This window comes from Zeugodacus cucurbitae, chromosome 5 (genome assembly GCF_028554725.1).
Source record: "Zeugodacus cucurbitae isolate PBARC_wt_2022May chromosome 5, idZeuCucr1.2, whole genome shotgun sequence".
Lineage (NCBI taxonomy): Eukaryota > Metazoa > Arthropoda > Insecta > Diptera > Tephritidae > Zeugodacus > Zeugodacus cucurbitae.
This window is the reverse complement of record NC_071670.1, coordinates 42149260-42176168: the sequence shown is the minus strand read 5'-3', so window position 1 is coordinate 42176168 and position 26909 is coordinate 42149260. Positions and strand designations below refer to the sequence as shown.

At 34.1% G+C, this 26909-nt stretch overlaps 1 protein-coding gene across 4 annotated transcripts in view; it reads left to right on the top strand.

Moving 5' to 3' along the window:
- Positions 1 to 26909, top strand: part of LOC105216225 (uncharacterized) — a 91965-nt gene that overhangs the window by 15516 nt on the left and 49540 nt on the right. For 3 of the 4 annotated variants that reach the window (XM_054232539.1, XM_054232538.1, XM_054232537.1), the window contains exon 1: positions 5578 to 6615. Coding sequence is in view for 1 of the 4 variants with exons in the window: in XM_054232541.1 (XP_054088516.1) it covers positions 2403 to 2528 (126 nt within the window). In the remaining 3 variants the exon portion in view is untranslated. Of the gene's footprint in view, positions 1 to 2107; positions 2529 to 5577; positions 6616 to 26909 lie in introns of those variants that run through there. The other variant, XM_054232541.1, reaches the window with a different exon arrangement.

Here is a 26909-nt window from a genome sequence, read left to right as displayed (position 1 = left end):
ATTTTAGTGCCTATTGAAGTTGTCCGACATATGGATGATCCCATGAGATTTCCAATCATCTTCCACTGACTATTAAATGTGGTTGAGAAATTTTTTTTTGATTTTGCTTTGAAGTTTGATATTTTCTGTCGACAAGCCAACTTCCAACTGTTGAAAGAGGTTATGTGAAGCTTTTTCATGTTGGTAGTTTGGTAAGGTTTGACCTTTGCTGCTGCGGACCACAAACGCCTGCTAGTAGACATCAAAGCTGACAAAACGTCGGCCTGTCTACCTTGCCAATTGTCATAAGGGGTCAACAAAAACCTAGCACTAATAGTGCCTGAACTGTTCGGTTTGTATTTAAAAGCGAAATTTTCGGTTAGATATGGATTAAGGAGCAGGATGTATTAATAGGCTTCATGACCTCACTCGATATCCCAGAACACCATTTAGGTGATAGTTATGTCAGAATTAAAACTTCCTCTGGTATGTCCAAATAAATCTAAAAATGATAAGGAGAAGTATTAGGCGTGTTTCACCAATGATTACATTGTACGTGCTAACGGTAAAAAATAATAACGGCAATCGTAAAGTTTAAAAATTCACTGGTTTGGAGAGTCCAATTGTCAATTTTTTTATTATGCTGATCTGCATCCCCCTTAAATACGATACCGAATGGGGACTATTTTATAGACGACGACATTGATTTCAAAAAACGAAAATACCCTGATTTTTTGAACCCACCTCGTAAACAAGAAGTAATATAATCACTTCTTGATAACTGAATATCCAAAACTTTTTGAACCCATTAAATGTATTCAATTCTTCAAACAGTTGCCAACCCTTCCAAAATATACACTCATATTCGACTTGGTTAAATTTCTCTAAAAGTTTTATCGAACTAATTTTTTTCAACAGGTGGCAACAGTTCTAGGGAGAATTTCAATTATAAGCTTTCAAAAGCTGTTCAGTTAGTTGTATGCCCTTATCTAATTGACTTTATTGGTCCTAGTATTATAACTAGGCTAAATTTCTCAATAAATTTTATCGAAATATTTTTTTGTAAACAGGTGGCAACACTTCTGAAAACAATTTCATCTATAAGCTTTCTAAAGCTCTTCAGTTAAGTAGTATGTCCTTATTTATGTCCTTAAAATTTGAAAAGGCGTTTCAGAGTGCTTGGAAGTACAAGGTCAAAACTTTAAACGTGTTTTTCTCAAAATGGTGTTTTCAAAGTCGGTGACCAACATTACTCGAAAACGGCTAGACCGATTAGTTTCAAATTTTAACACGGCCTTCTTAAATATATTTTTTAGTAATTAATCGAAGATTTTTTCTCTCCGATAAAAAATTTCGAAATTTCGGTGAAGAATCGATTTTTTTTTGAGAAACCGCCATTTTGTCAAAAAATTTTATTTTGCTTATTCCTTCGATTAATTACTAGATTTAACATTATTTTAACTGAATCTGTTTGGTTTTTTAATTTCGGATGATCGAGTTCCGAGATATAGTGGTCACCGCAAAACGTCTTTTTTGAGAGGAGCTCCTGGAGATCAGCTGTAGCTCTTTTTCAAATAAATATTTTTACTAGTACTAAGTCTTAAAATACAGTTAAAAGATACCATAATATGTGTATAAATTTTTGGATCAATAAATTAAAAAGTTTTCTCAGAAAAAATTCTGGAAAATTCACTTTTTTTCGGCCGTCTAACTGTACATAACCCCTTAATCGGCTTAACATTTTGACTTAACATTTTATTTTTTAAAAGATGGCAACCTTGTGAATTATTTTTTGATAGTATTATAGCAAATAATTCTAACAATTATTGAAAATGGTCGATTTATATTTTTAATAATTTTTTTTTATAATTTTTCAAGTATTGAAAATAATACTGGGTGGATCAAAAGCCTTTTTTTCGAACGGAATCGTAAAACTATACAAATGGGAAATTAACAACAAATACAGTAAGAAGTAAACGATCTAAATGTTAAAGCGTTTTGGATCCACTTTAACTTTCTGTGCATGAGATTACTCATTTTTGAATGTATTATAACAAATGACAAATATTTCCGTTTATTTCCACTTGAGCAAATGTCTAATAACTTCTTGGAAACAAATTCTTTACAGCGTCATCATTAACAACAACGAGTGAGTAGCAGCGATATGAAATAAAACATTAAGACAAGTGCATAGAAACAAAAAAGTTTACCGCCAAATCATTAAGCTTTCAAAGATCGTTTGTGTATGTGTGCCAACTTGTAATAAGTGTAATGAAGTGCTCAAGATCGTGCGCCTAAAAATATGCAACGCTTGTAGTAACGCAAGTGATCGTGTATAAAAAAGTGAATCCCCAATACAGCCGAAGCAAAAATATTAGTGCAACAAAATTTTGTTTGTTTGTTTGCCATTGTGCGTAAAAACAATGAACAGCAACGATAAATCGAAAATCAACAGCATTTTGAAAACAACAAAAGTTGGAGACGGAGATGTAGCCGGCAAACAATTGTTGAAGAAAGCTAGGCGGGATAGCGAAGCTGATAAGGAAGTGGTGAGTCGGAAATTTTTGATATTTTTACAAAACTTTTATTATTTTACTAACAAGCTTATGTGTTGTTGTTGTTTATATTTTATAAAAAGGTTTATATTCCTAAATGATAAAAAATATTTTTTGAAAAATTGTTTTCGAAAATTTTCTCAAAATAATTTTTCCAAATTTTTTTTAAAAATTGTTTTCGAAAATTTTTTCAAAAATATTTTTTCGAAACTTTTTTCAAAATATATTTTCGAAAATTTTTTCAAAAATATTTTTTCGAAATGCTTTATTTTTATCAGACATTTTTCTAAAACAATTTTCAAATATGAAGAATTTTTTTTGAATCGTAAGTGCTGGTGGCTCTCACAGCGTTGATCCAAGGGTTCAAAAAATATGCTTTTGTACAATATTCTATTCAGTAAAAGCTAGAAACTGTTACATATATTTTGTTTTATCGAAACATCTACGCCAATTAACATGGATTGACAGCTTTTTTAATTATTCTGAGATCACCTGTCTCTAACAGTCGGTCAATATCGATAGACTACGTTTATTTTACGCCAATTGTTCTGGAGCATTGTTGCAATTCACCGTCCGCACCGCTCTCCGAACTAATTTGCAACCTTCATATGTACAAACAAACAAACAAACATACATACATGCAAATGTAGCTGTTCAAATGTGAAAATCGACAAATCGCTTAGTTCATCCAGCTCAGTGCGATCTTGCTCGGTTAAGCTGAGAGCTTAGCTCAGTTTGGACCGACGCAAAGTGAACTTGAAAAGTAATATTACACGCCCAGTGCATACAAAGTGGTTTTACACACATACCTACCGAATATAATATGAATATAAAAGTCTTCTAAAAACCGGATAAAGTAGAAAAGCAAATCAATACAAATTTATAAAATTAATTCTACAATTTATTACATACACTCGCGCTCACGAGCATAACGAAGTCGAACAACAAATGGTGCTACCGCGTTTAACCCGCAGAAGTGTTAGCAAAGAATTTTAACAACAACAATTAGCACATGTGCGGCCAGCAATGAGGCGGTGGCATAAACAGTTAACGAGCGTGCTTTGGAAATTAAATCATCCGCGAAATTTTATGCTAGAATAATGTAATATCTAGCTAAGCAATGATGTGGAAAAAATAACTTTAATGGACACAAAGACAAAAACAACATGACGGCAACAATAGCTTAACATTGTCATAAAGCAAGCATCAAAAATTGATTAATTTTTATGAAGCCTTAGCTATTTTTCGTTAGAAGTTGTGGGTGTATGGCTACAGTGGCGCATGAAAGCTTACATTTTTGGAATATTAAAAATTATTTAAAAAATTTTAGATAAATATTTTAACCCCAGTGTTCCACACTTTAATATATTTTGAAAATTAAAAAAATAGCAATATTTTCAAAAAAAAACAATTACAAATTGTCATTTTAGAAGCTTTGAGTTTAGTATTTTAAAAATCATTCCAGTCTCTTAAAGTTATTTCTAATATCTGATAACAGTATATTTTTGGACTACCATTAAAATCTCAGCATATCAGGTCTCAAAATACTCAACTCAACTATATAAATAGTTTTTATTTCCAAAAACACAAACTGTTAATTTATTTAATTATTGAGTCGTTTTTATTATAGTTAAGTACTAAGTGCTGAGATAAGACACAACTTCGAGAAAAAATGTTTGCTTTACACTTATGGGCTAAAATTTTAAATATTTTTAGGTAAATATGAACACAACGGTGGTGTGTTTTCGATTTTTCGATATGCTAAATTTATTAAAACTCTAAAACTTGTAAAGTGTACAATACTGGAGTGGGTATTGGATCATACCGATTTTTTTTTGTAAGTTTGCTTAATAAACTAATTTTCTTTTTTTCGTAGTTAGTTGTCGAAATATCGAAATATTTCACTTCGAATTTCGAAAGTGTTTATATTTGAGAGATTGACTAATAAACTATTTTTTCCATTTTTCGAAGTTTGCCTCGTAAATCGAAAAATTTTATTTCGAATGTGTAGGTAATTTCACCGCTTTCCAAAGTTGAAATATTTGATTTTGTATTTCGAAATCAATTATATTTGAGACATTGAGTATTCAACTAATTTTGGCGTTCCAAGTTAGCCCCAAAAATCGAAATATCTGACTTCGAATGTAATTTCTCAATCGAAAAATCGAAACATTAGACATCGAATTTCAAAAATGATTTTTTAAGTGTGTTTGAAATTTTTCCATTTTTCGAAGTTAGCCTCCAATGTTGACATATTTAACTTCGAATATAATTTCTCCGTCGAAAAATCGAAATATTAGATTTCGAATTTCAAAAATGTTGTATGAAAGTGTGTTTTAAAATTTTCCATTTTTCGAAATTAACCTCCAATATCGAAATATGTGACTTCGAATGTAATTTCTCTGTCGAAAAATCATAAAATTTGCCTTCGAATTTAAAAAATGTTTATAAAAGTGTGTTTGAAATTTTTCCATTTTTCGAAGTTAGCATCCAATATCGACATATTTGAGTTCGAATTTCGAAATTGAGACTTTTAAATTTATTTCTTATTTTTGACGTATGAAATGTTTCGGTCAAGTTGATATTATGGATGGTACAAGTGTCAAAGACGGATGTTCGAAAAATAAAAGCTTTATATACCCAAAGCTTTATATACCCAAATATACTAATCCCATAACGAAATTTTTCGGATTATAATATTCCACAGATATGTGGAATCAATGTTTGATAAAATTTCGGTTACATTTCTTTTGCTTCGAAATAGCAGTAAATCTCGGCGATTTTTATTAAGGTTAGCGGAAAGGAAGTGATAAGATATTCCAAGCCCAATTCTTCAATATTTCTCATCGCTTTCATTATTTTTGATACGGTGAACCGGTAAATTATATAATTGTTAAAAAAATATATAGAAATCTATAATAAGTTCTAATCCCAAAACCCATTAAATCAAACTCTAGCAGTCAGTACTATAGTACTATAAGCTAAGCTATTAAATTAAACCAATATTTGCCTTAAAAATAGTTATATAATCCCACTGTAATGCGCCCATTTCATTTGCTGTTGAGTACGTAAATATTGCCGGCAGCTATTCCGCTAATAATATTCTAAAATGATTGTGTAAAACGCGCACTCATAGCAGCAGCAAGGGAGAGAAGCTTTTAAGTTAATGATAATAAATACCAGCAAATAATATACAACACGCTAAACAATTACTATGATTGCCACAAAAAAAGGAGTTAAAAGCAAAGTAAACACATATTTACAAACACAACTGAGCGCCGACGAAGGCAAAACAAAAAACGCGAAAGCTCCGCCACGCCACAACAATTGATAACAGGTGAATAGTAGAGAACACACACACACATACAAGCATAAAATGAGTAAAGCTTTCGGAAAAATGCCGACGAGAGGGTGGTGGGAGACCGAACAATGCTAACGGAAAAGAAAATTAAAAGCTTTTTCTACCAAAGCACGCGCTTTGCTGAGAGCGCGAGCGCATAAGCGAGAGAGCGTGAAAATGCGCGAGCAGCACAAACCGTTAGCGCCACTTGGGAGTTGTTGCTGCTAATTGTACACTTTGTTGGCGAAATTGAAGTTTGTTGCTAAAGTTTTTTGTTTGCCAACTCAGTGGCGGAGCGCTCCACTATGTTGCATTGCCACGCCGCTGCGCGCTGCACTGTGTGTACTCGGCCAGACACTTTGGGGTGTTGCTGGCGCGCTCAGCTGGTTGTGGTGCACAAATCGTAACAGATTGTTGAGGTACGCGCGCGCAAAACGCGCACAGTCGCCAAACGCCAAATCGCACATTCGAATGCTTTTCACAAATCATTTTCCATTACGACGCGCTGCCGAATAGCCGGGCGCGCGCACACAACAAGCGGACAACGCGCGCACTCATCTTCACCCGAAACGCTCGCCTTGCTTTTCAATTCATTCATTCACATACGCGCTGGAGAAAATTGTCAATAAACGAACGCCAGCGGAAGACACTCGTGTGAACGGTTTTATTTTTGTTTTTTTTTTTGTTGCTTTGTTGCTGGCGGGCGGTTTAATCACTTTGGGGTGGTGTATTGCGTAAAATGTAAGAATTGTGAATCAGTTGGTCACACAGCGACGCGCGTGCAAGTTGTCAACGCGTTCCATGTGCACATTATTACATATTTATAATACAAAAGCACAAATATTGTACTTGGAGACTCAGAACTTGTAGTTAACATTTTAACTGTCGGTTTCGATTTCATTCGCGTTTAGTTGTGAGTCTAAAGTTTGTAAAAATTTTCCTGTTCTGTTGTGCTTATTCTTGGTTTCACTGAAAGTGTATGTGTGTGTGTCAGCAATTTTTTGTATTTGCCGATTATTTGTCGTTGCAGTGATGTAGTTTTGTGCGTGTGTAGCGGTTGTTAGGCGGAATATTTTAATTGTGCTGTGTGTTTATTGTGCGCCAATTAATATTATTCTCTCAATTAAAAGTGCGAGCAACGTTTGTAATTTGAATTTAAATTTAATAATTATGAATAAATAAGTTAATTAAATAATATTTAAATTAAATATAAATAATAATAATAATAATAAATAATTAATAATAAAATAAAATATACATGTTAATACTAATTGGATGAAGCAGTAGGACAATACTAAAATTTCAGTATTTGGAAAAAAAATATTTTAAGGAATTTGAGGTTATGAAGTTATATGAAAATGTGATTTTTTGTTAGTAATTTTTCACCATTTTTAAATAAACGCACACTTGGTAATTATAAAAATCTTAGGTACATAATTGACCAAATTAATCTCCGATATAAAATGCGAACCTGGATATCATACTGAAAATATGTTCTAATTGAATTTTAAAGATTTCAGCATGTACTCTTACATATCTGTAATGGCTTTGCCTTTGGTTACACGCCTTTCCAAATACATTCTTGGGTAAAGTTACAGGTGATTTGTTCACGTGATTTCTGTGGGAAAGTTTTCTCGAAATTATAAAAAAAATTATTTTCCTATTAATTTTCAGGAATAAATATTACTGGAGTTGAAAAACCTAGCAAGTGGAAGACAGTTGATTCCTTAACAATTTTGCCACGTTTAATTTAATGATAGTGTCTCTTTTAATCACACCTTACATATTTAAAAATATTTTTTGTTTGGTTTTGCAATATTAAATATTAGTTTGATCATCATGTCACAAAAGAAATTGTTATAAATATTACTATTTACTTTAGCAGTTGTTTTTCCTATAAATTATTCGCAAAAAACAGGAATTTTTGTATGTACATATCTGTGTTAACTGCAATTGAGAATAAGCTTTTGAGTTATTATTATACAAGATAATAAATTGCAATAATAATATAAGTCGTCTTGGTGAAAAATCTCAAATAACAAGATCTCAAAATTTTCTCAATAAATCATATCAAACTAAGTTTTATTATACTCTTCTTTAGGAAAGTTTGTCATGCAATATAACGAGGACTATTGTGGTATACTCTAAGTTACTTTCTTGTTCACATATACTAACCTTAAGGGGCTATACCAGTGTAATCCATGAAAAATTAGGGGATGTTCGTGTTGTTTTTTTTTTTTTTTTTTTAAGAAAGTACTTGATAGAATGTTTCCAAGTTTATTTTTTTTGGGACATTATAAGGTATATGCTGACTTAAGTCCGACCGAATGAGTAGCTGAAACAAAAAACACAAAAAGGTTATTATAGTTGATTGTATGATGATCTACGATTTTTAAAAAATATCAAAAATTAACAATGGCGTAGTTTTGAAAAAGTGTCGCTTTTTAGATAAAAAATGGTCATTTTTTTCATTGCCAAATTGACAAATTTCAACAGATCTAATTATATCGTACATATATTCAAGAATACTCAGTTTCAATTTGAAGTCGATCGGTCAATTGATCGTTGAGTTATGATGTCAGCAATTTTGAAAAATGTCGTTTCGAGAAAAATGAGTTTGAAGTATCAACTAAAGAGGTTTATACCTGCGTGCCGTCGCTCTTTAGAACGCTGCCATTCAAAACTATTCAAGATACGATCTTGCCGATTTCACAGGACATTTTTGAAAGTATAATCTATCGAATAAGCAAAAATACAAAAATCGATTTTTTGAAAGTGTCACACTGGTATAGCCCCTTAAATTGGTCAATTCACAGTCGTAAAAACCATGATAACCGGCAATATATGAGTTGAATGGATAAAATATCTTCCAGATCATTTTTACTTACCCAAAGAGTCTGAAATTAATTATGTATTACATTACATTACAGTTTTAAAGCTTTCTCTTGACAACCTGATTGCTACGTCATTACTTCGAAGCACTATTAATCCAATAGGATCTAATCGCGTTTCTTTAGATGTTCAAAAAAGTTTTTGTAATAAAATAACTTCCCATATCAGAATCGAAATTAGCTGCTAATTTTATTGAAAACAGTTTTCAAGAATCAGATATAGTACGAACACAGATATATGTATGTAGTTAGAGCACAGTTTTCATAACGGTTGTTTGTAAGTCATAAAACTAAACGAGTTAGATATGGAGTTATATATACCAAAGTGACCGGAGTGACGAGTAGATTTGAAATCCGGATGTCTGTCTATTCGTCCGTCCGTCTGTCCATGCAACTTAACTTGTGTAGTAATTAAGATATCTTGACGAAACTTGGTACACATGTTCCTTGGAACTGTGGGAGGATTGCTATTGAAAATGGTCCCTTGTACCAAATACTAGTTTTATAACTTTACTTATGGCTTAGTTATGACACTTTACAAGTTTTCGGTTTTCGCCATTTCGGTTACACCCGAACTTAGCCCTTCGTTACTTGTTTTTTGAGTTATTTGTCTGGCTTAAAAGACTTATTCTTAAATCTAGTAAAAACAAAATTAAGAAAACGAAATTACAACACCTAATTGAAGTAACTTAGAGGAAATTTGAGAAATAAAATTTTATAAAATTTATAAATGAAAAGAAAAATTCTAAAAGTATTAAAATAAAAATGTTCGAGATGAGACTGAAAAAATTTAATTATTAATACAAAAATAAAAATAAAAAACCACTTCAGACATACTAAAAAATAATTAAAATCAAAACTTTGCGCCCTCTTTTTAGTACAAAATAAAAAAAAGTAGAAAACATAAAAGAAACAAGCAAATAAACATTTATGAAGACTACAACCACAAACTATTTAACCTACGCTCACCTCAATAAAACAAAACAAAAAAAAAAATAATAAAAACCAAAAACATAAAGCAACAACATAACAATAAACATAAAAGTAGAAAACATAAAAAAATGCAATTAACTAAAAGTGATATGAGAATTTGTATTGTATATATAAAAAAATATTCAGTGAAATAAAAAGTGAAATTACACTTTTTAAAAGCTCACAGCGAACGGCAACCATTATCGTCATTATCATCAGCATATCAACGGCAATTTCAGCGACATTGACATTGCCGACATTAACAATATGTAGATTGGGGCAAAAAAATGAAAAAAAAAGCAATAACAAAGCAACAATTGCAGCAATTAGTTGACACAATAGTGGCGTCCAAGCGCACGGCGATGAAATAAACAAATTAATTTCAATGAATATCCGCAATATTGACGCGATATTGCTATTGTTGTTCTTATTATTAAATGGCAAACGAGTTAAGTTAGTTACACTTTAGAATCGAGATTTGTGGTGAGGTGAGAAGGGTGGGGTTTTAGTTCAAAGCTTTAAAAAAATAATGAAACAACAATGGCAAAACATTAATTTATTTAAAAAAATATAAATTAAATTTTTTTTATTAAAAATATTTCTTTTATAAAAAAATATTATTTTTTTAATTTTTTAATTATTTAAAAATATTTTTTTTTTTATAATTGTTTTTTATTTTTTATAAAAATTATGTTTTCCTCACTCGCAAACTTTTTCACAACATTTTTTTTTGTATATTTTAAAAAATTTGCACTTAGCAGTTATTCGCTTTTGGCAATTTATTGCTTTTGCTTTTGCTGTTGTTGTTGCTGCTTTTTTTCGCATGCATTCAATTTATGCACATAGCAAGTGAATTGTTGATTTCGCGCTAGCTGGCGGTTTCCCGCGCGAAAATCGTCAAAACGCCAAATGGCACGTACATATGTATGTACACACCTAGACATATCACAAATGTATAGTTTGGGTTCCCACATTATTTGTCCACCCATGCACACGAGTTTGAAAAATGCGCGATAGACACACGAACAGATTTGAACAGTCGTTGCATATATTTGCACATAGATTAGACCCAATCAGCATTTTGGTTGCTTGAGAAAATAATTTTTGCTTCACTAATTACTGAGCGATAATTAAAAATATGCATGAATTTTGAAATTGATTTTCCGCTTTTGCACAAATACTTCCTAAAATTTGGCATTAATCTTTTCGTGAGTGATGCTGATCAGTGGTTCATTTTATTTAGATTAGTCGCTTTTATAGTTTTTGCTTTTGTTGTTAATTAATCTTATTCCATTGACTAAATCTTACCATTGCATCTGGACTGTTATTATAATTTATTTAAATAAGAGTGTTTTTTATGACGTCATTTTAGCGAGTACAATGTAATGTGACAACAATGCTAGAGAACAGATGAGCGACATAACATCAATCTTGATTTTAAGAACAATCGATTACTTCATTCTGTTCCCAACGGTTGTCAGATCACTGAAGTAAAAGAAAAATGATATAAGGTCGTTATCAAAATATACATATATTCGTAGATGAATAAATGCCACGAAATACCTATTTGGCAGAATTTGTATGAATTGCCTCCGATACTCTGCCAAATTTGTAAATGACCTTCTTTATATTATAACGATTATTTAATAGTTTAAAAAAACTTGTATAACTTTGCCTGAGATTTCTGACTCTAGCCTCAAATTATGACCTAACAATCAATGAGTAGCACCTAGATCGCCATTTGAGACAGCTCTGAATATTAAAAAATATTCCTAGCAATGTATTCTGATATTAGCTGGAATCACATAGAGAAACATGAATCCTTTTTTTTCCTTGCCAGGTCACTACTTCCTTGTCGATTGCTTTATGGGTTAGGTGAGTTTAAAAATTTTAAAATTTGAAAAATAAAATTTGTCTCATTAAAAAGTGCAATATGTTTAAAATAGTATTCAAAAATATCAAATTAATCCGACTTCTCGAAACGTTATGAAGCGATTTTGTTCAAATTTTGCATTAACTAGATTTATCCTTCGAAATATTTTCGGTTTATTGATTTTAGATGAACCAATAATGAGTTTTGTTGTCCACCGCAAGACCTTTTCTTTTTGACAGTAATGGGAGATGAGACCCATCTAACCCCGAATGTTAGAATTAGATGTAGCAAACTGTCAAGATTTGAGTTGAAAGAGGTCACTGTTGTCGCTAGTCCTATGTGCTTATATGTATTAATACAGTGCCTTATAATCGATAGTTTCGATAACAATACTCGATTTTGAATGATTGTTGCTGGAAATCCATTTCTTTGAAGATTTAAAAATATATTCTGTAAATTGATGTAATATTAGGTGACGTTATATAGCTACGACGATTCTTGATATTGTAAATATCTAAGCATAAATAATACTCCGCGATATTGACATACAATATATATTATCGATAGTAATATCGACAATTTGTCACCTTTAGTTTGGAGTTGTATTATATTAGAAGAGAATAGTGCTTTTCGAAAATGAAAAAGTATCGCCGACAAAAAATACTTTTAGACGAATTTTAAGACATTAATGGAGGAAGATTTTCGGTCCCTTAAACATTGATAACGGAGAATACCGCAGACGAGCAGTACGTGTAATTCGACGAGATTGACATAGTTCAGCGAATAAAAAGACAGCAGCGCAGCCGTCTAAGCTAGGTCATATTGTTCGAATAGGCGAATGTGCTCCAGCTTTGAAAGTGTTCGATGCAGAACCCGCTGGTGGAAGCAGAGGAATAGGAAGACACCTATACACCGTTGGACGGATCAGGTGGCGAAGGACCTGGCTTCACTTGGTATAACGAATTGGCGTCAAACTGCAAAAAGATAACATTGTAAACTAGGTCACTTAAGAAGAAGAAGAGATAGTACTTACTTCTGATGTTCTTATATTATACTCGTTGTATCGATGATTTTAACAGTCGGATCTAAGTTTGGGGTTTTCTTAGGGTCCAAATGACCCAAACGATATCGTTCAGGGTTAACAACTTAGAAAAAGAATCGGGCTCTGAAGTTAGGAATTACCTTTGATTCAAAATTAATTTGTTTTTTGGATAATTTTTGTAGATTTTTGTTGAAAAAAGGAAAGTTTCGTTTTATTCTAGTTCTAAATAGTTTAGAAAATCATATAGAAATGGAGTTCATTATAGATAGCTCTGTATATAAAAAATGTTGCTTTAAAATTTTAGACATTTCTGGTGTCTCACGAAAGCTATAAAAATGATTAGTTATAAAAATATGTTTTTGGAAATACAATAAATTATGAAGAATTGCTAATTGGGTATTTAAAAAATTGCAGAAAGATACAAATATATTTGCATAATACGTACGAGTATATACATATATATATTGACAACATAGTACCGATCGGTACTTCCAGATACGTACAATTAGGCTGTTTATGCAACACTCTCACCGTCACACCATCATCTGCAGCACCACCACCTTCACCACCACCACCACCGCCGTTGCCGTACTGATTGTGGCATTTGCGCGAGCGTGTTGCTGGTGGTCGCTGCTGGCGATTGGCGTGACGCTTGCCGCTATGACTTTTTTGGCGTTTTGACATGCCACGCCGCCGCGCCGCCGTGTTCTGCGGGCAGCAATAAGTGTTGGCTTGGCCATCGTTCGATTCACCTTTATACAAACATTTGGGCAAAGTGCGAGCGCGAGCGCGACTAGTCGGTGGCTGGCCAAGCGCAGTCAGCTTATAAATTGTATTAGATTTCGGGATTGTGCATTTACGTTGCACAGTTAATCGAGCGGCAATTGCTAGGCATATGTGTGCACATACCAACATACTTATCCTCTGTATATGTATGTATGTGTGTGTGTGTATGCTTAAGTCTGGAAGGTATGATTTTTGCCTGTTGTTTTTTTTCGAAACTTTAGATTGGATTTCATTTTTGGTGTGAACCACCGCCACTGTAAGCCAGCTAAATGAAATTCTTTACCCAATTTGGAAAACTTTTTTTTCGTAATTTTTTTTTCGATTAAACTGGTCATCGCTGCACACATAAGTAGGCAGCAATTGTTTTTATTTTTATCGGACTTTTTTTTAATTTCTGATTTCGTACAGTAAGTGTTGTTTGTTGTTTGTGTTGTTGGCGGTGTTGGTGTTGCGGTTGTGGTTATGAGCTCACGCCTCATTTGCAGTCGACAATCGAGTTGTTTGTTGGCCCGTTTGTCTATCTATCGTTATATATGACTGTATGTCTGTCTGTCCGTTTGTTTGTCCGTCCGACAGCTGACATGAAACTTCAGCGCGCACACACTCAACCAAACACTGCACATTATTGCCGTTAGTTGTGTTCACAAAATAGAGTTGTTGTTGTGGTTGCACTACGTGCTGCGGCAGCATGACAAGGTGAGGTTGAAATGCCAATTTTGTTTGGTCACAAATGTTGATAGTCGTATAATTTGTAACAGTTTCGCATTAATTAAATAATCTACAACTGTCATTTGTTGCGCGGCAGAAGAAGAAGAAGAAGTAGAAAAAAATAAATAAGGACATGTGTGGTGGAATTTTGAAAGTAAAATGCATGAGATTTAATTCTATTTATATTTATAAAAAAATATGTATATTCATGCTTATATATATATATATATCAAGCATTCTTGTATGTAAGTATATACATATATATCTCTCCTTAAAATCGCCATTAAACCGTCGCTTACACCTGTTTGCCGGCCATCTAACTTGTAAGCTCGCAAATTTATTCACAAAATCGCCGAAAATTCATACACGCACTGAAACATACACAGACACACAAAATCACAATTACAATGCCGACTTACATACATATTTTGTATTAAAAATTATATATATATTTTACCTTCCTGTAAGCACCTTTGCCGGCAATATTCAATTTGCATTTCTGATAGGCGTGCACACCTCATTTGGCCAGTCAAATGCCTTTCAAATCGACATTTATTATCAACCGAAAATTCTCGCGCAATAAAAAGGTACGCTTTGCGTGTAGCAAATGGTCAGTTTTGGCATACCAAAAGAATTATTTAATAGAATTTATGTGTGTGCCGCGCACAAGAGTACGTCAGTCTTTGTGCTGTAAGCAAAAAGCCGCCACACAAAGTAATTCTTTTTTACTATTTTGCATACATGAAGATGTGTGTTTGTTTGTATTATATTTGTCTAACTATACACTCCGTTTCACATGAATAGTTGTTGTGCTTTGTAACAGGCTTCAATTGGCACGCTTCGTTAGACGCCGAAAATTTGTAGATATCGAAATTCAATCGAATTGCGGAAGATATACAACACCTAAAGGCCGTCTTGATTGAATGAAATATGTTCGTAATTACAAATTAGTGGCTTGTGTGTGTGTTTTAAATTGCCTTCCTTAAAGTCATCTTCACTATACGGAAACAGATTTCATGAACAAATTTCCCAAAGGCTTAGAATAACTCAGTAAAGTAGTTATACGAAAAGTAACATTATGCAGTTCAATCTGATACATCTGCTTAAATCTTCTGATTTTTATAAAGAAAAACGTTTCTATTTTCTTTAAGCTAAATCTTGAGTAATGATCTTCCGCTGTGGGTTCACCCAAAAGAGATCTTCTTCTACTGCCTTCTTCCTTGGGTTGTAGTTCTATATTAAATAAACTTTATGGTATCATTAAGTTCGAGTCATCTATATGAATTTACCATTGCTAATACCTAAAATTGCCTCAAATTTTCTATCATTAAAGGATATTTGATTCGTTCTCTGTTTATTAGGACGATCCCTATGAGATATCTGTAACACGCTATCCACTTTACTTCTGTAGTCCATCCGCTTGGTTATGATTCGTCATGGAGACGGAATTTTCCGACTGTTAAGCCAAAGAGACCTTCTGTTTGGGCGGGTAACACCCTAGCGTTAGGTGGGCCTGCACCCAAGCAAACAGGTCCATCAATTTTCTTGTGGATAGCCAAGCCGCGATTAAGGCTATCCGCTGCGCCAATACAAAGTCTCAATGCGTCAGATCATGCAAAGAGGCAATTAATAGACTAGCGGGAGAAAACTCAGTTAGCATTATCTGGGTACCCGGTCATATAGGTATAGAAGGAAACGAAAAGGCAGATGAGTTGGCTCGCTCAGGTGCAGCTGGGAATACAGTTCCCTTAAACTGCCCCAGACCTTTCAGTTCTCTAAAGCGCTGCCTAAAGCAATGGATGCTAGGGGAACAACTCAGGTCCTGGAACATGTGCAACACGAGTCGCACCACAAAGCTACTATGGGGCAGTGTTGACACTGGACAGACCAAAAAACTTCTTATTTTAAGCAAAAGAGAACTAAGCTGAATCACAGGGGTCATCACGGGGCACCTGCCTCTTAGAGGTCATCTGCAGAGACTTGGCATAGTAGAATCGGCGGAATGCAGGGCATGCGCAGAAGATGATGAGACGCTAGAGCATTATCTCTGCGAATGCCCGGCCTTCTGTCGTTTAAGAAAAGATACCTTCCAAGGCTCCCATTACTCTAATCTAAGAGAAATTGGGCAGCAGGGATGGAATAAACTTAGAAACTTCGTTAAATTGACCGAGTTGTTCAGGTGACGCTTATCAGGGTACCTTCGGGGAGCACAATGGGCCTAATAATGGCCTAAGTGCGGCCGCTTGCGGTCAGGATCTCTTCGCCTCCCTTTTCAACCAACCAACCAACCAACACCCTAGCGTTAAAATTGCCAAGCACGATTTTGACATCGTGGCGAGGGCAGCGCTCATAGGTGTGTTCTAGGCGCTCGTAGCATCAATGCATCTTTGGTCACATCGTCCTTCTCTTCCGTTGAAGCGTGGGCGGAAATCAGCGATATCTTTGATAAGTATTGTGGCTAGACGTTCATCCACCGGAGTGAATCCCAGGACTCGGCGATGGAGCCTCTCTCTTATCACAAATCTAATACTATCCCATCTTCTTCCGTCCTTGTACCGTCCATCACACTTTTTGGATGGCGACGATGAGGGCACCCTTTAGTTGTGTGAGGACTTCAATCGGCTGGGCAGAGGCACCTTCTCATTTAAGGGTCCGGACATTCCAGGTACATGCCCTCAGATCGTGATCATTAAAACGTTTGCAGTGGTCGTTATCAAAAGCGGGGTTTCTCATTCGAGACTCTGCTTGATCTTTCATTGGGGAGGTTTTTTTATGTGGTGGTCCCAAACCCTACGTACAACCGCAGAAGCACGCTTTGCCTTCTTTCTCACTTTAGCTCGCCTCTAAACGGATGTCTGTTGGCTACCCAGAAAATACTGGGTCTAAAACCGGAAGTGGTGAACTGCTTGAGTCATGTGCAAAAGAATCATTTCTGACCACTCCCAAGTGAATGGTAGCCAAAAACTTTCTTCACTCACGTGAACTACTGCATATGACCCTATCCCACAACTAGGGAATTTACAATTTTCAATCGAGTAATAAAATAATAGACGCTTTTTGATGAAAATTATTGTGGAATGAACACTGTTGAAACAGAAATAAGACAATATTTCAGGAAGTGGGACTCATAACCCTAAAAAGACTTCATATGTATATACCGTTAGTTTTGCTTGAAGCTTCCATTTGTTGCTGAGAAAGATTGTTGAGCTTTCATTGCTCTATTGAATATATTCAATTTTATTCGATTATTGAGTTCAGAAGGTGATTTTATTATTAACTTACTCTGATTCTTCGTCTTAACAATTTCACTGAAAAGTCTAGACTGTTACTTCTTAAGAGAACGAAAATCTGAATTGTTGTCTACTGATCCCTTGAAGTGATGATCCTTATTTCAAATAACGGGTGATTTTTTTGAGGTTAGGATTTTCATGCATTAGTATTTGACAGATCACGTGGGATTTCAGACATGGTGTCAAAGAGAAAGATGCTCAGTATGCTTTGACATTTCATCATGAATAGACTTACTAACGAGCAACGCTTGCAAATCATTGAATTTTATTACCAAAATCAGTGTTCGGTTCGAAATGTGAAATCCGCTTTTTTATCGACAAATTTTGTTCAGCGATGAGGCTCATTTCTGGTTGAATGGCTACGTAAATAAGCAAAATTGCCGCATTTGGGGTGAAGAGCAACCAGAAGCCGTTCAAGAACTGCCCATGCATCCCGAAAAATGCACTGTTTGGTGTGGTTTGTACGCTGGTGGAATCATTGGACCGTATTTTTTCAAAGATGCTGTTGGACGCAACGTTACGGTGAATGGCGATCGCTATCGTTCGATGCTAACAAACTTTTTGTTGCCAAAAATGGAAGAACTGAACTTGGTTGACATGTGGTTTCAACAAGATGGCGCTACATGCCACACAGCTCGCGATTCTATGGCCATTTTGAGGGAAAACTTCGGAGAACAATTCATCTCAAGAAATGGACCCGTAAGTTGGCCACCAAGATCATGCGATTTAACGCCTTTAGACTATTTTTTGTGGGGCTACGTCAAGTCTAAAGTCTACAGAAATAAGCCAGCAACTATTCCAGCTTTGGAAGACAACATTTCCGAAGAAATTCGGGCTATTCCGGCCGAAATGCTCGAAAAAGTTGCCCAAAATTGGACTTTCCGAATGGACCACCTAAGACGCAGCCGCGGTCAACATTTAAATGAAATTATCTTCAAAAAGTAAATGTCATGAACCAATCTAACGTTTCAAATAAAGAACCGATGAGATTTTGCAAATTTTATGCGTTTTTTTTTTTTTTAAAAGTTATCAAGCTCTTAAAAAATCACCCTTTAGCATGTAGAGTGCTCTTAGACAGACTAAATCTCACAGTCGCATGTCTGGAAATGCAAATACGGCAGTCTTTATTAGGGCTTATGTATATGTTGTTGAGATTTGAACTTCTTTATTTATTGTCTACTGATCCCTTGAAGTGATGATCCTTATTTCAAATAGAGTGTAGAGTGCTCTTAGAAGTGCGGAAATGCAAATACGACAGTCTTTATTAGGGTCTTATGTATATGTTGTTGAGATTTAAACATCTTTATTTTTGAGTCCGAACCCAAGACCCTAATGCAATAGTTCTTATCCGTGTCATATTTCCTCATTATTATTATTATTGTTGTTTTTTCTATTTTTGCCTCAATATTCATAGTTTCAGATGTCAAATTAGCATAAAATGCACTCACGTTTCGTGCGATAATCTGCATTCTAACACGCATTTTCATACTCGTGAAACGAGTCAAATTATCTACGCATTTAAAGTGTCTCGCAAAGTTTCAAAAGTTTAAAATTAGTAAATGCAAATACACTTCCTAAGTGCCTAAGCATATGTACATGTACACATGAGTAAATATTTCGTGTAAGTTTGTAAACGCTTATGCACAAGTCAAATATTTTGGGTGCGCTTGACTAAGTGTGCAATATTTTATGCGATAGTAGAGGAAAAACCGATTTACCTTACAACAAAAGCAAAAGTTAATACAGTGAAATACATAAATAAATAAATAATGTATATGTGTGTATGTAAACAATGCTAAAACTTACGGAATTTATTTGCATTCGCATAAATTTTGAAATGTTCGTGACGAACGAACATTTTCGTACAAAAAAAAACAAATACAAAAAAATAATAAAAATAAAAACTGAATCGAGGAAAACGCAGTTTTAGCCACTTAAACCAGAGTTAACACAGTTTGTTGCCACTGCCATTGCTTTTAGCAGCGCGTCGCTGTATTCGAGTGACTTTAAGTCACTGAGTTGCGATTGTCAAGAAATAAGAACAAGGTGACGTTTATGTATCGCAAACACAGTGGAAAACTAAAATAAATGACTAAACTAAAAAAATAGTAAAGTAAATACGAAATTTTCAAAATGTTTTGAGTTGAAATGAACACAAGCACGAGGTCAGTGCGATAAGTCGGGGATATTTTGTATTACTAGTGTAGTCATTTCAAATGCAACAGTGTGTCTGAGATGGAGTTAACCAATTGGAAGCTGATGACTTCTTAGAATATACCATTAATTATAATAATGTCATTCGTATAAGATCTTGAACGATTTAGGATGGAAAAAACTTCAATTAAACCGTTTAAAGTTTTTTACTATTTCCCGAGCGAATTAACATTATTTTGACGAGAACTAAAGCTTCTAAAGGTTATGTTATACATATTCAAGTCCAATATAGATTGATGCAATATTATATGATAGGCGCCTCAACTCAAGAGAAATTTGAAATTTCCTTATTCAGAAGCTGTGGCTCACTTTGCCTTACGTTCCTTCTCCACTACGACTCTTTCATATTTTAAAAATGTAAACCCCGCTTTTTAATATCTAGGTATTTACTTAATCAGCTCTGGATATACTTAAATCGCTAAATTACAAGCTCTTGGCTCGATGAACCCAATAATTGTTTCAGCAGAAATCTATTTTATCCAAAAATCAATCAAAGAAAATTATGCTGAACACCTAAAGAGTCATTAAGCTCGAGACACACAACATCAAAACCATCAGTTTTATTCGTCTCTTTGCCTTCATTTGTTCATCCCATTCCAAATTTCATATAGAACATAATCTCATATCAATCATAGAACATAATCCTTACCAAAGAAGACTTTATGAAGCAGAAAAGTTGTATGTCTTCTTGTCTTCCATTTCGTCAATAGTTTGAAATTAGCTATCGACGCCGATGAGTTCACTTTGCATTTAAAGCTCTTTTCAGGGTATTCCACTATTCTATCAAATATATATTTATAACTCTCATACTGAATATGTGGTCAAAAACAATCTCTCGAACCAAGTAGAAATGCATGAATATTAGTGTTTTGGGTAGTGAATTTGTCTGCTAGAAATCAAAAATAAGTCGAGTAGTTTAGGCAAACAGACAATGTCTCAGTAATTATACCGAAATGTAAAAAAAATACCGTTTTATAAAGTACATATGTACATTTTGTCATTTCCGGTACAAATTGGGTACATCTTTAATTATCTAAAATCACATAAATACTCAAAATTTAGTTCGAGTCTGCAAAATTTTAATTAGAAATGAGAAAATAATATTTTCGGTACAAATTAGGTACTGATTAGCTACGAATTTAATATCTGGAATAAAAAATAGCTAACATATCTGTACGGTTACACAAATACTCAGCATTTATTTAGTCTGAACTACCATAAATTCATAAACATGGCTTTTAGATACTAATTCGGTACATAATTGAATATCTAATGTCAGAAAAAATGCTCAAAGATTAACACCTAAAGCGTCATAAAGCTCAAGACACTTTATATAGTTCTACAATATTCTGGATAACGTAAAACAAAAGACAATTAACTTCCAACCTTAGCTAAAGACCATTATTGCTAGGGTCCAACCTTGTTTATACAAACAGTTCGCAGGATCTATCGTGAGACTCGACCCAAAAAACGTCGTATTTACAATGTAAGTACATAACGACACTGGCCTCCTTTAGATATCAACTACAACAACAACAACAACAAAAGAGTTCCCATATGGAAGAAATGTTGCTTTAAGGGTACATAGCTTTTTCACAAAATATGACTTCGAGTCAAAAATCCTAAAACCCTCGACTTATCCAACTGCACTCGTGAATCGTGAATTCGCCAGCAAATAGATATACAGCGACTAAACGCATGAGATCTGAATTGTTTTTGCCACACTGAACTACCCACCTCCAACAGAACAACAACAACAACACGAATGGTCAGCGAAACAAAACAAAAATAAAATAAACACCAACAATTTGAATTAAAAATGCAACGGGAAAAAACTCGAATTGCCCAAAACATAAAATTTGAGATGAGTTGGACTTTGGTTTCGGCCATTGGGCCATTTTGGTGGCCGTTTGTGGCAGTGGCCGTAACTGCTCACTCTGACTGACTTCAGCAGCCAACACAACACAACACAAGAGCGACATCAACACCAACTTGGACTTGGCCAAGAGGCTTGTTGATGGCTGGCCATTTTGCGGTTTCACTACCGTCTGTTGTTGTCACCACCGCTGTCTGCGACTGTGACTCTGACTGCGCTTACTACACACCAACTAGTACCTCTACTACGACGACGACGACTAATGTATTACACTGTGATTACTACCGAATTTGTTACTGTTTTTGTTGCTGTGTTACGTCGCACATGCGCATGTCAGTTGTGTAAAATGGATTTTCTTTTCTTTTTTTTTTCTTTGTCGGTTTGTTTTTCTTTCTTTTTTGATTTTAGTCGGAGGTCTTAGGTTAGAGGTTTCCATCACAAGTCTTGGCCTAATAGAGCTTGTTCGTACGAGTACATCTGACACACAGCGTATGCCCTGTTGACTTGTTGCTTGTCTGTCATTTTCAATTTCGTTTTCATTTCCTTTTTCAACACACACACATACTCAGACATACAGATATACTCATTTATTTCCCTCTGTTGCACAAAAAAGTTGAAAGCAACAAAAATTCACTTCAACATAGTTCATTGAGGTTTGCGTTCGCGCTTTTGCATTGTTGTTATTGTTTTTCGAGTTTTTCTGATTTTTTTTTCTGCACTGTGGCCGTTGTTTTTGCTTGATCTAGCTTAGTCGCAATTCGCCTTCAACTTTAATTTAGTTTATAGTTTATCTGCGCATTAGTTACTGTTATTATTATTGTTATTGTCTTAGTGTTTTGTTGTTGTTGGTGTTATTAAAGTTGAATCACCTTCCAAATTGAGCGCGCGAGCGATTCAAGCAAAACCATCATCCGCACAGTGTCAGCAAAGGCACTGTGGGAGTTTTCATGGATCTTTAAGAGAAAAATGTATTTGGTTTTGTGAGCGAATCTTGAAGTATTCATTCGAGTTTGAGATTTATAGAAAAAGCGTTGCCACCTTAAGCTATTTTCTGGGAGATTTAAGGCACCACCTTTGATTTTGACTCATCTAGAATAGTTCCTTCATTCCCGTATATTAAATATTAAGTATCTCTAGACCTTATTTCCGACCCATTTTCGATAGAGATGCCGATCTTGCCTCTTCAATATTGTGGCTCTTCTTACCAAAAATCTATGTTAACGTTCTAATCTCATTTCTTAGATCAATTAGAAATCAGTAATGGTACTTTGAGTTACAAATGTTCCCAAGATCTCTTAAACTTTCGTTATGCTTGATTTTTTCTTATAGACATTCCTCTAAAATTCCAAGAATTCTGCTTGATTAGCATCAAAAGAAGCGAGTTTGAGTTTTTTATTTGTCTTACTAGTTCAGCTCATTCCAAATTCCAGCTGGAATCTAATCGTTATCTTCCAAGACTTGAATCAAATTTGTATGTCTTCATGTCTTTCAATTTATAAATAGTTTAGCTATCGTAGCTTTGGAGTTTTTAACCACTTAAAAATATATGGACTTAATGAGTTCACTTTACTTTTAAAGCTCTAAACTTTTCAGTGAATTCCATTATTCCATCAAGATATATTTACAAAGCTCATAGTAAATATGTGGACAAAAACAATCTCTCGACCCTTGCAGAAATATATAAATACATAATATATAACATATAGTATAAGGCGAGTAGTTCAGGCAACCAGACAAATACTCAGGAGTTATATCAAAATGTTAAAAAAATACCATTTTGGGTACAGATACTTATAAAGTATGGCATTTTGGGTACATAGTTAAATATCTTCAATCAAATAAAAGCTCAAAATCTAGTTTGAGACTGTAAATTTTAAATATAAATAAGAAAATAACTTTTTCGGTACATATTAGGTACTAATTAACTAGAAATGTTATATCTTGAATAAAAAATAGATAAAATAGGTATACGGTTACACAAATAGTAATCATTTATTTAGTATAAAGTACCATTTCTGCAAAAATTTGCATTCTAGGTACTAATTCGGTACATAATTGAATACCTAGAATCAGAAAAACTCATCAAAGATTTTTTTGGTATATAGTTGGTTGCCTAAAAATGCAAGTATTATTCCTCATTCGCGATTTAAACATTCATTCTGGATAACAGTTGGGTATTGGACTATATATGTACCGAAGAAAAGTAATTAGAAGAATATATAGATTAGGTTGGGTTAAGGAGTAGATCTTCGCGTATACAGATAATCTTACTTAGACAGTCCTTTGAGACACCCAAATACTCCTGACGGATCGCCAAGTCTCTCTTATGATTCAACAAAGCGCTGGGACTTATGCAGATCATATAGATAGTGAAAGAAAATCTTGGAACTTAATAAGTCAGTGCTTATAAACGCATAATTGATTCAAGTAAACAATAAAAAACAGCACATAACCTCACTTCTGCCACACTGTTCACAGCCGATGACTCGCGCACCGTCACGCTGCGAAGTGCGCCGAAGCGGCATGATCATCGTGAGATCTAGGCCAATTGTGCAATCACAGTTGTGGTTAAAGTAATATCCGAACCGAAGACCGACCGCCCCTCACCGTCATACACATAACTTCTATACTTTAGCACCCAGAAAAGAGAAGAAGAGAACCAATGTACAACAGCTGGCGTGAGGTGGAGGTGTTTAGGCGGTTAATACGCAGCGCGCAACTAAGCCAACGAATGTCTTTATATGCGAATATATGCGTTATTTAACTCAACAAAGACGAGGCTGCTGACAGCTCAAGCGCAATTAAAAATCTGAAAATATGAAGAATTACTTATAAAAAATGTGGCAAGTTGTTGCTAATGAATATGTAGATGAGCACTAAACAATAACAATGCGAATGTGTATAAAAAGTTATAAAAAAGTGTTTTCTATGGTGTTGTGTGAAATGGGTCGAGGTTTCGAGGCTGACCAAAAGCAAGCATATATCTATGTATATATTCATACAAATTAAGTGTGTTACAATTATTTGCCGCTGAGAGTGCGTGTGTTTTTGATGTACGTGCGTGCGCTTTGCCCACTTTTTCTTGACCATTCATGCAGTTTCCAATTTAAAATTGAGTTCAACGCAACCTAATGAATGCAATTATTTTTTTATTTTAATTAAATAATTACAGTCGCCACATAGAAGGTAAAAGTAGGAACTGCAATATTTTCGTTTAAAAATGCCGGAAGCGCCAAAGCGCATGCGCATGCGCGAACCTCAACTTGCCTATATGCAGCTCATATTTACGGTTTGGGTGTGAAATGCATGCATATTTGGTGCGCTTAGAAAACAATAAAAGGTGGCGGCGGCATAAAAATTGTTGAAGCAAAAATTCATTAAAATATTGGAATGCACACATACACACTTTACATATATATCTGCATATATGCAGCTAACAAGCCGCGGAAATGCCAGGCGCGCTAGAAAAATTGAAAACAATTCAAAAATGCATATTCAATTTTTCCCAATTCCAGCACACAATTTTCTGCACTCGAATTTCTCCTTTGCTATCATAATGCATAATTTTTATTATAATTTTGTTTCTTTCCATTTCGTTCAGGCGAAATGAGCGCATTTGCGGCTGAGCGTCATTTTGACGTGCCGGTTGCAGCGTTTGCCGTGTGCGCGCGCACTAGTACGTGAGCGCCGCTTGCCGCCATTCAATTGAGAAATCTCAAGGAAATTGATGCATTACAGAAATATATAATGAAACAGCAACAACAAAAATAAAAGCAACAACAAAAACAATAAAAATTAAAACCCAACAACAATACAGCGTGCATATTTAAAGTCAAGTCGCAATTGTGCGCCGCATGAAGTCATCTGCCGTGCAAATGCGCCAGCAACAACAACAGCAACCGTAACTTACTACTGGCGTTTGCCGTATGCGCAATGCACCAAAATGGCATGCAACAGACATGCGAGTGACTCAATAACTGGGATTGTGATTGTTGTTGTTGTTATTTGTTTTTGTTTTTACTGAAAAAATTGTACCTTTTTGCTGTGCTTCGATTGATGTGAATCTGCTTGCGGGTGGAAATTTGCATAATACAGAGTGAAAAAAATGCACAAAGAATACAACAAAAAATAATAATACAACAAAGCAACTTCATACATATCAATATAATGTTGTTGTCTGTATAATAAATGTTATAAAATAGCGAAAAACTGGCAAAAAGCAAAAACAGATAGTATAAGAAATAGATAAAATGCCAGCAATAAGAATTTTGAAAAAAAATAGTAATAAAAAAATCAGATAAAAGAATAAAAATCTCCATTAAAAGCCCTTACTTCTTAAACAATACTAAAATCTTCAATCTTCCGCTTGGCATATTATCTTGCGCTTACAAACATTTATTATGCAACTAACTACTATATAATTATATATGTATATATTATTCTCACTATATTTGGTCTTAAGTCTGCTCTCTCTCTAGAAGCAAGCAATTGCTTTGAAATCCAATACTTTGTAGTTTCACAGTTGTCTGTATGGTTTTAACAGCAATTATAACGGTTTAGCAAACGTGTTACATGCATGTTTTAAGTTATTAAGAAGAACGATGCTATGGAAGAGTTGAAGCTCCAGTGCTTGCTTATCGCAACTTAAGCATATTTAAATAGCAGAAATGCAGTCGTAATAAAAATTAAAAAAAATATATATGTATATATTTTTATATTTTGTATACATATATACTTAAATGTATGTATGTAAATAATATTCGTGTTAACATTCGTTAACAACTTGCTAACTAGCGTAGTTGAGTGCTCGTTGATTTAAAACTCACTTATTGTTGCTTTGTAGTGCCGAAAGATGATGAACCTTCTTACTATGATGCTGAATTTAATTTGGTAAATGCGAGGTTAGGCTTCGCCAGCAATTGCTGGTAATAATTAATCTTCAAATAACAGATTCCTCAAATTCTTCTTCCAAAAACTAAATATATGATATAAATGTATTAAATTAATCGTCCATAAATTGAATAATTTCTAGTAGTCACTAGCCAAATCGTATTTATACTTTACTGGTGATCAGTTCTTTTAAAAGTGTCAAAAGAAAGTTCGGACTCGAAATTACTCGAAAAAAATGTAGCAATTGAATACCAAATACTTTTAACGATTATGGTAAAAAAAATCTAATTGTTGACTATTTTTCGTTTATTTTTGCAAAAAATTGAAATACGTTTTTTTTTATTTAAAACCGAATACTTTTGAGTAACGATTATAGTTGAAAAAATATTTTTTGATTTTTTCATTTATTTTGGCAAATGGAGAACTTATTTTTAAACATTGAATACTGAATAGTTTTTAATAATACCGAATACTTTTGTGTAACGATTATTAA